This window comes from Pocillopora verrucosa, chromosome 13, assembly GCF_036669915.1.
Source record: "Pocillopora verrucosa isolate sample1 chromosome 13, ASM3666991v2, whole genome shotgun sequence".
Taxonomy (NCBI): Eukaryota; Metazoa; Cnidaria; class Anthozoa; order Scleractinia; family Pocilloporidae; genus Pocillopora; species Pocillopora verrucosa.
In genome coordinates this window covers 17,054,912-17,072,391 of record NC_089324.1, presented here as the reverse complement: position 1 = coordinate 17,072,391, position 17,480 = coordinate 17,054,912, and the positions used below count along the sequence as shown (strand labels likewise).

Here is a 17,480-nt window from a genome sequence, read left to right as displayed (position 1 = left end):
AAGGATGATAACCGTGGGATATTATATTACTCAAGGCTAAAAGCTGTTGGAGACTTCCCATATGTGTAACGTTTACTCCTAAAAGAGGGTTACAAAGGTATACACGTAACGCGTGAGTAAGCCCAGTATAGTACGTGACGTGTAAATTTCACAATAGGAGGGGGAAGATGAGATTTGAAGTTTTCCCTTTTAAATTCGTGACGCGTGAATTTGCTGAAATTCCTGCGTGAGACGGGAGCAGGACCATCCCTTTGCTACTCTACCAAAAATAAGGAGCTAAATCTTTAAAAATAAAGAGTTAAATCTTCAGTTAGGAAAGTAGTAATTATTTAGAAACAAATCTTGTTCAAAATTATGGATGATAAAAAAAGGTTTATTATGAAAAACTTTCATCTACATCTCGTCTAGCTTCAAATGTTTAAAAAATATTTACATAAATTGCGTATGGTTCGCAATTAAAAACACAGAAGAGTCATATCAAGTGTGACTTAACCTTCGGATGGAAAATGTTTCGAAAGAGACTAAGACTGTCACGCAAGGCACATGGTTTAAATGAAAAACTATTACATGGTTATCTCACAATATCTTAAGACTCCAGAGTGAATATTGTAAATATAAAAATAATAGCTTCCGTTTGGCGTGAAAATCCGCACCGATATTTGTCCGCAGACACTATCTGTTCCGAGATGCGAACAGTTTACCGATAGCAAAGCTCGAGGAAAGCTGTGAGCTTCGAGGGACAGCTTGAATTTGCTGAAATTCCTGCGTGAGACGGGAGCAGGACCATCCCTTTGCTACTCTACCAAAAATAAGGAGCTAAATCTTTAAAAATAAAGAGTTAAATCTTCAGTTAGGAAAGTAGTAATTATTTAGAAACAAATCTTGTTCAAAATTATGGATGATAAAAAAAGGTTTATTATGAAAAACTTTCATCTACATCTCGTCTAGCTTCAAATGTTTAAAAAATATTTACATAAATTGCGTATGGTTCGCAATTAAAAACACAGAAGAGTCATATCAAGTGTGACTTAACCTTCGGATGGAAAATGTTTCGAAAGAGACTAAGACTGTCACGCAAGGCACATGGTTTAAATGAAAAACTATTACATGGTTATCTCACAATATCTTAAGACTCCAGAGTGAATATTGTAAATATAAAAATAATAGCTTCCGTTTGGCGTGAAAATCCGCACCGATATTTGTCCGCAGACACTATCTGTTCCGAGATGCGAACAGTTTACCGATAGCAAAGCTCGAGGAAAGCTGTGAGCTTCGAGGGACAGCTTATGTTCCAGAACAAATATACAAGTACTGTGTCTGTTATCCTTCAAACAGTTTTGCAACGCGCGGGGAAAATGTTTACGAACAACTTACTGTTTGCTGCGTGGGATGTTTACTTTTCAGTGTAGTCTGTGGTGTGACTTATCAACAAACGAACATGTGCCTTCTTCTGTAACGGTAACTTAATGCTCTTCCATCTTCAATTCTATTTTAAACGAACGCTTTTATCGTAGTAGAACATTGGGGAACATCATTTCGGGTGTATCCTCGCATATTCCCCATTCTTAGCCGAGGCATATTCGATCACGTGATGCGCCGGTTTAAACCAACTGCGCGCAAGTAAAAAACTATAAATTGCAATGTATTTAGCATATCAAAATTCTGAACGAGGAAAGTTCATCTCAGATTATATCTGATCTGAGATCATCACAGCCTCCCTCGCATGTCACGCGAGGAAGAATGGCGTGACGTCCTGTAAAGGTTGCGATAGGGACTAAGACGGTCACGTAAAGGCATACGGCCGAGCAAAACGACTGTTACATAGTTACCTCGAGATATCTTGAAACTCAGAAATGAATGCTGGAAAACGTTATCAGTATAAATGTCTCTCTATAAAAAGCCTATCGTGATTTACATTCCTAAATCTTTTACATGCTTTAAGATTCTAATGCCTTTCGATAAATGAAATTCTTAAAGAAAACTAGCTCTGTTTTTTGGATAATAGTTAGGGGGTGTACAAAGTTTTTGGAGATTGTTCTATTAAAAAAAAAGCGGCGAGGAAACAACGCCTAGAAGCAACAAAATAGAAAATCGAACGTGCAAACGACTCAAAATCCGTTTTGCGCGCCAAAGCCTAGCGCAAGATCTGTCATCCCCTGGTGATTGGCCATCTTGGAACTAACTCCAGGTTAAATAATTTCAGTGATCAGTGGTATCTGCATTGTCAGATCTATGAAACGAGCTGAAAAGATTCTCTCAAACATCGTATTTTAACTCGTTACCAGATTGAAGAAAAGTCTGTCTGGTTCTTTTATGGAGCTGTCAAATCTCTTTGTCTTCCACAATTAAGCGCTCCATTTTGAAATTTATTTGCTAGGCCTAGTTTAGTTAACTTACGATGCACTTCTTCTGAGTGGTAGAACTGGTGATCATTGAAACTGTGGATCCATGTTCCACACCGAAATCGCTCAGTTTGTTGTCACCTTCGAGCTTTGTGTCACCAAAAGTGATCAGCTGCTTGTCGACTGGCGTTCCTATCATTTCTTTTACCTTCTCTTTCACGTCCGCGATGGTATCTTCCGGTGATACATCTAGTACGATTTTTATACCATTCTGCATTTTCACGTAAATGTGCCTTTCATCGCCATGTGTTCTTCTAATAACCAGTTCAATGATGGAGTCGCTGTTGATGTCGTAGCTTTCCAGCGTGCGGCGCTCATCTTCAATTGCCTGACTGTTAAACATAAGTAGTTGCTGATGTGGCGGTATTCCAATCTCTTCCATTATTTTCCTTTTCACATCCTGGATGGTATCTCCCGATACAGCTTCAACTTTGATCTTTGTTTTTCCAGCTGGTGTCTTCACATGGAGAAGGAATTCATTCTTTTGTTGTTTCACATCCAGTTGCAAAGATAATTCCATCTCATTGTGGTATTCACTCAGAGGAAGGTGGTCGTCTACAACTTCTTTGCTAGCAAAACTGAGGCGTTGTTGATCAACTGGAATCCCTTCTCTGTCATAGATCATCTTTCTCACGATCTCAAAATCATCCTTTGGTGAAGCATTTATAAAAATCTTCCTTCCAGTTGAAAACTCCACATTGATAAGTATTCTATCAAGTTCGTCCTCGAGTCGCAAATGTACCGAAGATTTGTCTGTGACTTTGTATTCATCTAACGTTTGGTGGTCTTTGAGTTCTTGCCTCTTAAAGATCAGATGTTGCTGGCTTGGTGGGATACCCTCTTTGTCCTGAATTTTCCGTTTCACCTTCTTTATCGTATCTGAAGGCTCCACTTCCAAAGTGATCGTCTTTCCAGTCGATGTTTTTATAAAGATTTGCATGCCACCACGCAGTCTTAAAACCAAGTGAAGAGTCGCTTCTTTCGGAACATTGTAGTCACTCAGACAACGGCCATCTTCCAATGGCTGCCCTTTAAAGATAAGACGTTGCTGATCTGGAGGGATTCCTTCTTTGTCTTGAATTTTTGTTTTCACATTCTCAATGGTGTCTGACGGTTCCACTTCCAAAGTGATCGTCTTTCCAGTCAATGTTTTTATAAAGATTTGCATGCCACCACGCAGTCTTAAAACCATGTGAAGAGTCGCTTCTTTCGGAACATTGTAGTCACTCAGATAACGGCCATCTTCCAATAGCTGCCCTTTAAAGATAAGACGTTGCTGATCTGGAGGGATTCCTTCTTTGTCTTGAATTTTTGTTTTCACATTCTCAATGGTGTCTGACGATTCCACTTCCAAAGTGATCGTCCTTCCAGTCAATGTTTTTACAAAGATTTGCCCGCCACCTAGAAGATTTAGCCGTCGTGGTGGCCTTGAGAACGTTTTAGGGGGAAGATCTCCCTCCAGTTCCCCCTTGAAAACACGGATATCGTCCGGAACTCCTTCAAGTTTTTGAAGTCGACTCTCCGGTGAGCCAACAGAACCTTTTTCCATTATTCCTAGTGCGATATCGTGGAGCTTTTCACAGGATGTCGACTTTTGGACGATTTCGATACTTCTGTTACTTGTCATTCCAAGTGGACCTTGATATGAAAGCAAATATGAAAAGAATTTACATCAGCTTCGTTCAAGATTAGAGATGATATAGCAGGTAGCATCATCAGACGCCCTTATAAATTGTTTGAGTGATTGATTATTGTAAGCTTTATCCATCGCAAATATATTCAAGCGATCTTTGTAAAGTATTTTTCGATCATTTTAGCCACTCCCAATACAAATCTGTCCATCAGTATGAGAGAAGGATAGCCAGATTGAGTGCTCGGGTCACATAAATTACCTTTTTTACAGAGATCTATAAAGAACAATTCTGCGAATTGATGGCCATGCATTTCTCAGTAGGCTATCCAAAGAAATTTGTTCATGCTGTTAAACTATTGGCTTGACAAGATATCTACTACTTTGGGCTAACCCAATATAAGGAGTTGGATCCGTTTCCTAAAAATGTCAAAAGGTCGTGAGGACGTCTTAGCGTCGCCTCCCTCTGTCCTCGATCCCCATCTCTCAATTAAATAAAGAGAGCACAAGTATTAGATCTGATAATTAAATTTCTTGAATGATACCTGTCTGAATGTGATGAAACAACAAATTTGTAAACATGTATGAGAAAGCATAAAAAAAACAAAACATGAAAACCTATGCTAACGTGTTTTAAACCATTTACGACGACGATGCCCTATTTATTCGGTTAAAGACAACTCTCCGAAACATTTTCTGTGTACTCACCTGAACCCTGCAGAAACAACTTTCGTGCAGCCATGTACTCCTCCCCCTGAATAGTTGTTGTCAGTTTCAGCTCAGTCAAGCCAAACTCCTTCAGAACGTCCTTTGTCACAAGATATTTCTGTGCCATGTCATTCAGGTGACCTGTGCAATAGTCATACCACAGGGCATCCAGTATCTCCAATGAACTACACAGTGCTGTCAATATCAAACTTCCTGATTGAGGGTCTAGGACTAGAACTTTGCGCACATCTGTTAAATATTGTAGAAAACCATTTAATTCCTCAGGTTTGGTTGTGTCAACTGTCTGAAAGTACTTGCGCGCGATGAAATTCATAACTCCTTGAGAACCTCCTTCCTCGGCACTTTCTGTTCTTCCCGCGAGTGGTAGACCAGCAGATGCAACAGGTTCCACTGCCTTACGCTTAACTCCTGTAACTACCATCTCGTGGCATCCTGCCTGGGTATCCTGTGTGTCTTCAGACGTTCCTTCTGACGTTCCAGTAACTACCAGCTCGTCGCCACAAGCTTGGGTACCCTGACTGGCTATGACCACTGTCTCTGATGTCTCAAGTCGCGCATGAGGGTCTGGGATGGTCTCACAAACAATCCGCATTCGAATTTTAACTGTAAGGGAAAAAATTTTCATTAATTGCAGCGACTAAGATTTACAACAGAGGCAAAACAGGCAATTAATATGAGTGGTCGTCCGGCTATAGTCAAGTAACGATAAATAATTGACATTTCTCCGCTTCAAAAATATATGAAGCCATTTCTGTCATAAAAAGTGTACAATGTGCACCGTACAGGTGACCCTTGTGCGTTACGTAAGTGCTTATGTAAAAGGAAAAATACTTTACTAGTAATAGATATACAGTAAATATCAACAAGCTGACCTCCAGCTGAGGAATTGGGTCGCCCACCCGGTTTTAATAGATCTTTGATGTCTTGCCTCAAGAGTTGGGCTGTAGATTCTACTTTCCCTCCGAGCTTATCTTTAATATCTTGGGCTTCTTCTCGAACCTCTTGTCTTAAGTACTGAGCTTCTTTCTCCAAATGGTTCATTGAAGATTCGACCTTTTCCAGGTATTCCTTTACTTCTGTATCATTCTGGTACCACTGTCGCAATTCCTGCTCATGTCTCTTGTCTTCCTCTGTTAGGGGATCTTTTAAAAATGTATCAATAGCATTCTTCCATTCTTTTGCCTTTGCAGGGCTGATTTGACCCGCAACTCTCACAAGAGCCTCGCTGACTTCTCTCCAACGAACTGAAAACTCGTCATCTGAGATCTCCATGTTCTCGGTCACATGACCATACATCGAATTGCGGTAATATTTGATTCTAGCTAAATCTGCTTCTAAACTGTCATCTGTACTTGCCGGCAGCGCATCCCAGCCCGTGACAGGAGGGGTGAGGCCACATATCGTCCTCAGCAACCGGAAAAGAAGAGTTATATCAAAGTCTATTGACTTTCCATACATCCCTGGAGAAGGGTACAGGCAGTCCCACTGTGGTTTGGTGAGCTTTGCTGCCTTAAGTAGCTTCTTCGTGGCTGGATTCTGAAGTGTTGTGGACAAATTACTTGGCGGACGTTTGATATCAAAAGCCTCCCTCAATAGCACAGTACCTCCACTTATCAAAAGCCGAGCCAGACGTTGAAAATTATCTCTCCCTTTCGAAGAACGAAGCACCTCATCTGGGTCCAGAGCGGCAGCCATTTCTAAAGAAGAAAAAATTGTGGCAGTATCAGTTACCGGACCTTCCTTACCTCATGACTGCAACCCAAACTGTGAAATAGGTCAACGGAGTGAGCGGTTAACCTCACAAAAGACAGATTCGGCTAACATAAAACGTCCCTGCTTAAATAGCATGGATGGATGATTTAAGAGGAGAGGATCAAAACGGATTGCTTCCAATAATACTTAGATAATCCACGTTTTGAGGGTATGATTTTGCCAGCAAGGAATTGGTGTTCAAAAACTTAGACGCATTTTTCTTAAGCCCATGTAAGAAGAGGAACTGTACAAAATACCTGAAATACTCTGATCTTAGCCCCTTTAACAACAGCAACATAAAAAGGGGGTCGAACAAGTGACTTGAAATCTCAAGACCTGCATCCTTATTTAAGTCACATTTAAGGATTGTTCACGCAAATAGTTTGTAATCCCTTTTATGACAGCGCCTAGAAAAACTTTAATATGCAAATGACGGAGAAGCCTGATTTCCATTAATTTACTTTTTATATATTTTTTTACAAAAATAAATGAATGCATGTTTGGGAAGTTCAGTACTAATAAAGCTACATAGGTTCTCAGTTTCACCTGGTTATCAAAAGACTCTATTTAAGGACGTGAATACATTATTCAATTACAAGAGACTTGAAATACGTTTGCGCAAAGAAGGGAGACTAGGCGGGCTAGAATGTGTAGTACATTGCGTGACACAAGAAAGAAAACATTTAGCAGTCACGACGTGGTCGATAGTCACCCACTTCGTTTACTCCCTGTGAATTACAGGAGTAGATACACAGGTTTTATATTATTATTCTCTCCCGAAGTAACAATGTACGATGCATCACTTACCAAAAACAAAGAATTTTATATATTTGCCGGAGCTTGGCAATGGCAATAAGGTAACTACATGCTGGTCGTTCTAATCATTTTCTGTGAACTTCAACCTAAATTTTAACCGAACAGTAACCGAACGAGGTTCAAAATACTAGTAAAGTTCTGATTGAGCTGTTCTGCTGGTCAATCATCCTTCAAGCATCGCAAACAACATTTCTTAGAGACTCGAAACTAATGAAAATCTCACAGATTTCCATCTGAGAGCTATTTCACAACGTCACTTAAATTACGCTCATTCGACGGGTTTCTCAATCACAAAAGCTATAACTTCAACAGATCTTAAATAAAACTTTAAACGAGGAGTTGGAGATTAGCTAATGCAGAGGAAATGTAACATTAAGCGTCTTACCTTCAGAGCCTTTTCGTTCGAACTACATCGAAGTCTTTAGCGTCGGCAGACTCACACCCGTGAAAAGCGGAAGCGAACGGGTTCGCAGCGTATCATGGGAGAGCCCAACAAAAAGATAACATAAGGAAAGGGATGGTAGGGCATCAAGTTGTAGTCCTTCGGTCCGTTTCACCTCGTCAAGACTTCTGGACATGCAATTGTTAACCTTATTTTGTTCAAAGAGTGGAACCCTTCAGAAAAGCACTTATTTATTTTCCTTTTCGAATCTATCGTTACATGCGCGATGTAGTATCGTTAATGGTTTATTTCTGGTTTTCGATCACGGAAAATCACGAGAATCATTCCAGAGACATTCTTGTACAAGCCATCGACAATCAAGCGAATTGAATCAGTAAAAACAGGATAAGGCCACGATCTTGTGAAATAAGAAAACTATGAAAGAAGACGGCGACCACTTGAGTGAAAATATTATTAAACTGTTATCAGATATTCTCGTAGACAGGAGTCCATTATTTCTACACTCCCTAGGCCTTCGTAGATGGCTATGGACAAAGTATTTCTGAGAAATCCCATTTTGTTAGTAGGACTGGTCAACTTGCAAGCATTTTTATGTTAACCACAAATGTCTTAAACAGCGCATGTCAAGATAAAGACAATTAAATTTCTTAGTTTGTATTTTTTCTAGTTAATTTCAAACAAACGTAGATCACAAGGAAAAAGAAAAAAAAACTTAAAGCAGGAAAGGAACGAACCTTTGCTGAGGGAAATGGCTCTGAAATATCTGTCTATTTGACAAATAGATCCCATGTTGCCGTGTGTCTGTTCGGAAATAGGGAGCAAGTTAAGTTTCCAAAGAAACTGAGGTGTTGCGTTTGTGTTGGGGGGGGGGGGGTGGGGGTGTTTAAGATTATTTAGTTTTATTTTTAGTTGATAATGTAAATTGCCAACTTAGAATGTAGACAGCTTTATACTTCGGCAGTACATTTGTTATCACGCCAAGGAAAACGTCATGTTTTAATAGCGTTTCTTTTTATCTTTAGATGTTTTATAAAATCTCAAGCTATCAAATATGTCGTAAATACCTTTTTGTAACAAAAAAATATACATTTTTCGAAAAAGCCTCAATCATTAACATCGTAGACTAAAAAAACGCGAACATGTCAAGACGAACCTAGAAAATAAGCAATATTGCAGATCGTCCCAAGCGCGTCTCCAGTCGGTTCAAAAGAAAAGAAATAGAAAACAAAAGATTTTCCCAGTTTCAGAGAAAATACGATTTCCTTGATTAAAAGCTCCCCGGGGATTATTGTGTGGGCTCTAAGAGAGTATCCATTTTTGACATGAAAGGAGATAAAACAAGAACTCGATTGAACGGTTAAGCTGAATATAGTTTTCGTTATTACTGAAATTAACCATGTTAAAGATCTAAAAAAGATTTCTTGGAATAAAAAAGTTACATCGATTTTCTACACCAAGTTAAATCTTCATTCTAATGTTTCAAGTCAGTTTTAAGTCAAATATTGCTGTCTTTACACAAAATTTAAGCATGTAACTAGCTGGGAATGATTTTTATTTGGAGGGTTGAGGTTATTTTGTATTAAATTGCATTCGCTTTTAATCGGCAAAAGTTTCTTCACAAGGCCTTGCAACGAAAATAAGAACCTTCATACATTTCCGAGGAGGGAGAAAGAGGTGCCTGGGACCAAGTTTCCGACGCTTGTAAACGTAAGTTGTATTTCAAATCTCGTATGTCTCATTCAAAAAGGCTTTAGAATTTGTTGAGGAACTTCTATGCCTGAACTTCTATATAAAACGAATTGAAGAGTCATGTGCAATTCGTATCTTTCCTGTAAATGAGTCATATTTACAATGACTGGACAAAAGCACTTTTACACAACTTAGCAAAGGATGATACTAGTGGGATATTATATTACTCAAGGCTGAAAACTGTTGAAGACTTCTCACATGTGTAACGTGTACTCCTAAAAGAGGGTTACAAAGGGTTTACACGTAACGCGTGAGTAAGCCCAGTATAGTGCGTGACGTGTAAATTTTACAATAGGCGGGGGATGGTGAGATTTGAAGTTTTCCCCTTTAAACTCGTGACCCGTGAGTTTTGCTGAAATTCCTGCGTGAGACGGGAGCAGGGCCATCCCTTTGCTACCCTGTCAAAAATAAGGAGCTAAATCTTCAGTTAGGAAAGTGGTGGCTATTTAGAAACATACCCTGTTCAAATTATGGATTATAAAAAAAGGTTTATTATGAAAAACTTTCATCTACATCTCGTCTAACGTCAAATTTTTAAAAAATGTTTACATAAATTGCGTATGATTTGCAGTTAAAAACACAGGAGAACCATATCCAGTGTGACTTAACCTTCGGATGTCACGCGACATCTTGGAAAATGTTGCGAAAGAGACTAAGACTGTCACGCAAGGAATATGGTTTAAATGAAAAACTACTACATATTTATCTCACAATTTCTTAATACGCTAGAGTGAATATTGTAAATATAAAAATAATAGCTTCCGTTTGGCGCGAAAATCCGCACCGATATTTGTCCGCGGACACTATCTGTTCCGAGATGCGGACAGTTTACTGATAGCAAAGCTCGAGGAAAGTTGTGAGCTTCGAGTAACAGCTTATGTTCCAGAACAAATATACAAGTATTGTGTCTATTATCCTTCAAATAGTTTTGCAACGCGCCGGAAAAAATGTTACGAACAGCTTACTGTTTGCTGCGTGGGATGTTTGCTTCTCAGTGTGTTCTGTGGTGTGACTTATCAACAAACAAACTTGTCCCTTCTTCTGTAACGGTAACTTAATGCTCTTTCATCTTGAATTCTATTTGAAACGAACGCTTTTAACGCAGTAGACCTAAGGTTTGAAAATTGAGGAACATCATTTTGGTTCTATCCTGGGTTATTTCCCTTTTTTAGCTGAGACATATTCGATCACGTGATGTATTTAAACCAACCGCGCGCAAGTGAAAACTGTCTCATGGATTATAAATTGCAATGCATTTAGCATATCAAAATTCTTTACAAGGAAAAATTTTCTCTTATTTTACAGCGGCATTTCAAGTGTTGGCAAAATCAGAAAGTTCATGATCATTTTAAACAGTCCGTAGTGAGCCTGTCACACAACGGCCCAGGGTCAGAGTAACTTACAATATTATTCAGATGGTTCGAACGTTTCCAGTAACATGCTTCTGCAGGCTCAGGAATTGTCCATGGTCAGTGGTGAAGAAGTAAGCAGATCCAGTCGAAAAATGCAAGTTAGGTCCAATCTTTTCTCTTTAGGTTCTGCCACAAAATTCCGTGCATTAAGCCAAATCTATCTCATTCAATTATTTTTAGAGTCGTCAAATCTCAGGTTTAGTTTACTAGCTTACGATGCACTTCTTGTGAGTCTCGGGGTTGGTTATTATGGACAGTGTTGATCCACTTTCTATACCGTAGTCTCTTAGGGTGTGGTCACCTTCCAGTTCATAGTCCCCAAAGATAATCAGTTGCTCGTTGACCGGGATTCCTGTTTGATTCTTTATTCTTTTTTTCAAATTCTTGATGGTATCTCTTGATAACACATCAACTCGCCACTTGACACCATTTTGCGCTTTCACGTAAATATGCATATCGTTAGGATGGTATCTTTTAACAACCAGTACAATGGTCGAATCTCTAGTGATGTGATAGCACGCAAGAGTGTTTTCCTCCCCAAGGAGCTGGTCGTTAAAAAACAGTTGTTGCTGATCGGCCGGTATCCCTATCTCATTCGTAATTTTCCTCTTAATATCATTGATAGTATCACTTAATACTGCATTCAGTGTAATCTTGGTTTTTCCAGAGGGCGTCACCACAAATAGACGAAATTCACTGATGCATTGTTTCTCATCTAATCGCAAAGTTAATTCAATCTGATTGTCAAACTCACTCAAACTTTGATGGTCTTCCAAACCCTCTTTGCCAACAAAGCTAAGGTGTTGTAGTGTCATCGGGGTTCCTGTTTCTTTATAAATTCTCTCTTTCAAGCTCATAAGATCATCGCTCGGTGAGACATCGAAAGAAATCTTAGAGCTAAATGGCATCTCCACATTGACAAGTATTCTTTCAAGTTCGAACTCATTCCGCAAGTGCAAAGTTGAATTTCTTCGAATCCCGTAGTCTTCTATTGTTAGGTCGTCTACTAGTTTTTGTCCCCATAAAAATCAGACATAGCTCACCTTGTGGTAACAGCCCTCCTTGGACCTGAATCATCTGTTTAACAGTCATTATCAAGTCTGAAGGTTTTTTACTTCTAGGGTAATAGTGTCTCCAGTTAAATTCTTTACAAAGATTTGCATCTTACCACCTTTAAGGCAACAAGGTTAAAGTTTAGAATAAAGCAGTAACTTAACAGCAAGCCGAAACAGCAAGCGAGGCGCCTTGATATGTATACTTGTTTCCTGATAGTTCCATTTCTAACTGATTTTGTAAGTAAACCGGTTGGGTTAGCATGCAGGTTAGGGGGGTCTTCGCCCACAAACGTTCAGTTCCAAGAGTAATGGACTTAGAGGCCATCTCCTCTCGCCATAGAAAATATTAGGAGTCACCTCTTCAAACAAGTTTTAAAATCGTGGGGTAAAAAACCATCCCAAATGTAACATTTTATTTTAATCCAAAAAGATTTCAAACGACTGACCTGAGCCCTGCAAGAAATATTCTCGGGCTGCTCTATAATCCTCCTCCAGCTCAGTCAGGTCAAACGCATCCAGAACCTCCTCTGGCACAAGGAATTTCTGTGCCATTTCATTCAGGTAACCTGTGCAATAGTCACCCCACAGGGCATCCAGTATCTCCAATGAAGTACATAGTACTGTCAATATCAAACTTCCGGATTGAGCATCCAGGACCAGAACTTTGCGCACATCTGTTAAATACTGTAGAAAGCCATTTAATTCCTCACGTTTGGTTGTGTCAACTGTCTGAAAGTACTTGTGCGCGATGAAATTCATAACTCCTTGTGAACTGGGTAGCCCATCACATCCGAAATTTGCTACTTCAAGGCTTTCTGTTGTTCTAACCTGTGATAGACCAGCGGATGCAACAGGTTCCACTGCTTTACGCTTGACTCCAGTTACTACCATCTCCTGGTTTCCTGCCGGGGTATCCTGTGTGCCTAGCGCCGTATTTCCTGAGGTTTCAGTAACTACCGACCCCTGGCCACCTGCTTGGATGCCCTGCGAGCCTTCGGTAGTTTCCTCTGGGATTCCAGGAACTACCAGCTCCTGGCCACCTGCTTGGGTACTTGGACTGGGTGTAACCATTGTTCCAGGGGTTTCAAGGCGTGGATAAAGGTCTGGGATTGTCTCACAGTCAATTTGCATTAGAAGAGTTACTGTAGAGGGATTAGGTCTTATTAATTAAAGTGATCAGCAGTTACAACCGAGGCAGAACAAACTATCAATATGCTTGGTCGTGCTGCCGTAATCAAGTAACGGAGAAGAAACTTTAAGTGAAGAAAACAGGTTACCAGTCGTTTCGTATCCAGTCCGTTTAAGTCGTTACGTAGCCATACTGATAAAGCATGTTTCTATGTGAAGTACTACCTGTGTCATATAAGTTTTGTTTACCTAGCGTCCATTTTTGATACGCGACCACCGAATGTAAAGCTTGGAACCAAAAATGCACTTTTACCTTGTGCTAGGCAGTAATTTAGTTGTTTTTGTTAAGGATACCTTAAGTATACAAGACATAATTTTGCTTACTCGCTTGACTCCTCTTACCTGTCGCACGTGAGGTATTTCGAATGAACAAATATTGGGATGGGTACGAGTCGACCAGTGGTTCGGGTGCGAACCGACTCAAATTAGGTACGAATCGATTGAATTTCGGTACAAAAAAAATGGGTACGAAACGACTGGATACCGAAAAAAATAATCTGGAGGAAAACCAACAAGCTTACCCCCAGCTGAAGATTTGGCTTGCTTTCTGAATTGCAATTGATTTTTGATGTCTCGGGCTTCATATCGAAGTTCTTGTCTTAAGCACTGCAGTTGTTGGGCTGTAGATTCCGCTTCCCCTCCAAGCTGATCTCTGATACCTCGGGCTTCTTCTCGAACTTCTTGTCTCAAACACTGAACCTCTTTAGTTGTGGTATTAATTTCCCCTCCGAGCTGATCTTTAATACCTTGGGCTTCATCTCGAACTTCTTGTCTTAAGTATTGAACTTCTTGGGTGGTACCTTTTAACTCTCCCTTAGTTCCTTCCACTTGTTTCTCCAAATTCTTCATTGAAGATTCTACCTTTTCCAGGTATTCCTTTACTTCTGTATCATTCTGGTACCACCGTTGCAATTCCTGCTCGTGTCTCTTGTCTTCCTCTGTGAGGGGATCTTTTAAAAATGTATCAATAGCATTCTGCCATTCTTTTGCCTTTGCAGGGCTGATTTGACCCGCAATTCTCACCAGAGCCTCGCTGATTTCTCTCCAAATTACTGAAAACTCGTCATCTGAGATTTCCATGTTCTCGTTCACATGACCATATATCGAATTGCGATAATATTTAATTCTCGCTAAATCAGCTCCAAAGCTGTGGTCTGTACTTCCTGGTAAACAATCCCAGCCCGTGACAGGAGGGGCAAGGCCGCATATTGTCCTCAGCAACCGGAAAAGGAGAGTTATATCAAAGTCTGTTGACTTTCCGTACATCCCTGGGGAAGGGTACAGGCAGTCCCACTGTGGTTTGGTGAGTTTTGCTGCCTTAAAGAGCTTTTTTTTTGTGGCTGGATTCTAAAGTGTTGTGGGAAGATTACTTGGTGGACATTTGATGTCAAAAACCTCTCTCAAAAGCACAGTACCTCCACTTATCAAAATCCGAGCCGGACGTTGAAAATTATCTCTCCCTTTCGAAGAACGAAGCACCTCATCTGGGTCCAGAGCAACAGCCATTTTTAAAGAAGGAAAACCTGAGGCAGGATCAGTAACCAGACCTTCCTTATCTCATGACTGCAACCCAAACTGTGAAATAGATCAATGGAGTGACCAGTTAATCTCACAAAAGACAGATATGGCTGATAAAAAAACGTCCCTGCTTAAATAGGATGGATGATTGAAGAGGAGAGGATCAAAACGGATTGCTTTCAATAATACTTAGATATTTTCATTCCACGTTGTATGATTTTGCTGGCAAGAAATTGGTGTTCAACAATTTAGTGGTGTTTTATTTAAGCATACATAACAAGAGACATTGCACAAAGATACCTGAAATACTCTGATCTTAGCCCCTTTGGCAAAAGCGACTTATATACTGGGTCGAACGAGTGACTTGAAATCTCAAGACCTGCATCCTTATTTGAATCACATCGAGGGATTGTTCACGCAAAAAGTTTATAATCCTTTTCAGTTTTCAAGCTTTTCTGATTGACAGCGCCTAGGAAAACTTAAATACGAAAAATGACTGTGATTCCATTAATTTTACTTTTTGTTTATTTTTTTACAAAAATAAATAAATAAAAGTTTAAGACGTTCAGCACTACTATAGCTATATTAGGTTCTCAGTTTCACCTGGTTATCAAAAGACTTTATTTAAGGACGTGAATACATTATTCAGTTACACGAGACTTGAAATACGTTTGCTCAATGAAGGGAAACTAGGCTCGCTAGAATGTGTAGTACATTGCGTGACACAAAAAAGAAAACACTTAGCAGTCACGACGTGGTTAATAGCCACCCACTTCGTTTACTCCCAATGATTTACACAAATTTCATATCATCATTCTCTCCCGAGGTAACCATGTATAATGTATCCCTTATCAAAAACAAAGAGTATCATCTCTTCGCTGGAGCGGGGTAATGATAATAAGATAACTACACGCTGGCCGCTCTGATAATTTTCTTTGGAGGAATTAACTGATCGACTTCAACCTAAATTTTAACCGAACAGGAACCGTACGAGGTTCAAAATGCTAGTAATATTCTGACTGAGCTGGTTTGCGAGTCAATTATCCTTCAAGTATCGCAAACGACATGTCTTAGAGATTCCAAAGTAATGAAAATCTCTCAGATTTCTATTTGGAAGCTGGTTCAAAACGTCACGCACTTTAATTGCCCTCATCAGTCGACTGATTTCTTAATCAAAAAAGCTATAACTTCAACAGATCTTCCGTAAAACTTTAAATGAAGAGTCAGAAATTAGATCATGCAGAGAAATTGTAATATTAAGTGCCTTACCTTTGGAGTTTTTTCATTCGAACCACATCGAACTTCTGTCTGTGATTCTTTAGTGTCGGCAGACATGCACATTTGCTCTCACACCCGTGAAAAGCCGAAGTCAATGGGTTCGCAGCGTATCATGGGAAAGCCCAACAAAAAGGTAACATAAGGGAAGGGATGGTAGGGCATCAAAAGATGATGATGATGGTTTAAAGATTTGGTGAATGTAACCGAAAAGTTACAATTCATAGACCCAACGTTTCGACACTCCTGTCTGGTGCCTTCATCAGGGATGATCTAATCGCTGCAACAAGAGGTCCTTTCATATGCTCACTAATCAGCTGCCCTTTTTTCTGACGAGGTGTAAATAGGCGTGACATCCCGGGGAAAGGTTGCGAAAGGAGACTAACATCAAATTCATGCAAGAAATGTAGTTTAATAAAACGACTGTTACATAGTTAGTGCGCGATATCTTGAGACTCAAGAATGAATATTGGAAAATTAATGTTATCATTAATATCTCTATAGAAAAAGGCTATTGAAAGTTATATTCCTAAATCTCTTACAAACGCTTCATGATTTTGAGAAAACTTTTTTTTTTCAGCAACACCTTAAGAAAGGCAAAATATAAAAGTTCATAATCATTTTGATTTATTCTTGCAGAGCCTCTCATTGACTTCATCACACCGACGATAAGGGGCCAGTCGCTATTTACCGTCTGATGAACAGAGGAGAGATCAGTCGTTACCAACAGAGTATATGAAACAGTGTCAGAGATACAGTGGTCACAGACAGTGTGGATTCATGCATGTTCTTCGCCTAAATTCCTCACTTACTCAGGTGTTGTCACCTTTGAGTCTTTTTTAATCAAAAATGATTCCTTGCTCGTTAACCGGTGTTCTTGTCATGTCCTCCATATTTTCTCTTTTACGTTTCTAATGTTATCCTCCGGTGATGCACCGCTTACGATTTTAATACCGTTCTGCTTCTAAACGTGAGTGAATGTTTCGATTACATACTTTCTTCCGATAATTAGTTCAATCGTGGAGTCTCTGGTGACTTTGTAGCTTTTCAAAGTGCGATGTTCATCGACAAGTTTCTGGTTGTCAAACATGAGTTGTAGCTGATCTACCGGTGTTCCCATCTCTTCTGTTATTTTCCTTTTCATGCACATCCAGGATAGTGTCTGCCCATACAGCCTCCGTTGTGATCATTTTTCCAGATCGTGTCTTCACATAAAGAGGGAATTTCTTATTCTTCTGTTGTTTTACATCCAGTCGTAAGGATAATTCAACCTGATTGTCGTACTCACTCAGAGTAAGGTGGTCGTGTAAGACTTCCTGGCCAAGAAAGCTAGGGCGTTGTTGGTCAATTGCGATATCGTGGAGCTTTTCACAGGATGTCGATTCTTGGCCAATTGCGATATTTCTACTACTTGTCATACCAAGTGAACCTTGATCTGAAAGCAAATATAAAAAGAAACTACTTCGGCTTCGTTCACGATTAGAGATGATATAGCAGGTGACATCATCAGACGCCCTAAAAAATTGGCTGAGCGACTGATCAGTAGTAAGC

The 17,480-nt window shown here is 39.7% G+C and overlaps 3 protein-coding genes across 3 annotated transcripts; all 3 read right to left on the bottom strand.

Moving 5' to 3' along the window:
• Nucleotides 1-362: 362 nt before the first annotated feature.
• LOC131786966 (uncharacterized) lies at nucleotides 363-7,759 on the bottom strand. Its single transcript, XM_066160358.1, has 4 exons — nucleotides 7,715-7,759; nucleotides 5,634-6,458; nucleotides 4,741-5,364; nucleotides 363-4,040 (listed from the first exon to the last, which is right to left on the bottom strand). The coding sequence occupies exons 2-4, from the start codon at nucleotides 6,454-6,456 to the stop codon at nucleotides 2,389-2,391; spliced, it is 3,099 nt and encodes a 1,032-aa protein (XP_066016455.1). The 5' UTR covers nucleotides 6,457-6,458; nucleotides 7,715-7,759; the 3' UTR covers nucleotides 363-2,388.
• Nucleotides 7,760-9,985: 2,226 nt separating this feature from the next.
• LOC136277747 (uncharacterized) lies at nucleotides 9,986-11,803 on the bottom strand. The gene has a single exon (XM_066160360.1). The coding sequence runs from the start codon at nucleotides 11,799-11,801 to the stop codon at nucleotides 11,100-11,102; it is 702 nt and encodes a 233-aa protein (XP_066016457.1). The 5' UTR covers nucleotides 11,802-11,803; the 3' UTR covers nucleotides 9,986-11,099.
• A 128-nt stretch (nucleotides 11,804-11,931) lies between these two features.
• On the bottom strand, nucleotides 11,932-16,010 carry LOC136277746 (uncharacterized). Its single transcript, XM_066160359.1, has 4 exons — nucleotides 15,924-16,010; nucleotides 13,658-14,711; nucleotides 12,395-13,090; nucleotides 11,932-12,064 (listed from the first exon to the last, which is right to left on the bottom strand). The coding sequence occupies exons 2-4, from the start codon at nucleotides 14,400-14,402 to the stop codon at nucleotides 11,988-11,990; spliced, it is 1,518 nt and encodes a 505-aa protein (XP_066016456.1). The 5' UTR covers nucleotides 14,403-14,711; nucleotides 15,924-16,010; the 3' UTR covers nucleotides 11,932-11,987.
• Between the last annotated feature and the right edge of the window lie 1,470 nt (nucleotides 16,011-17,480).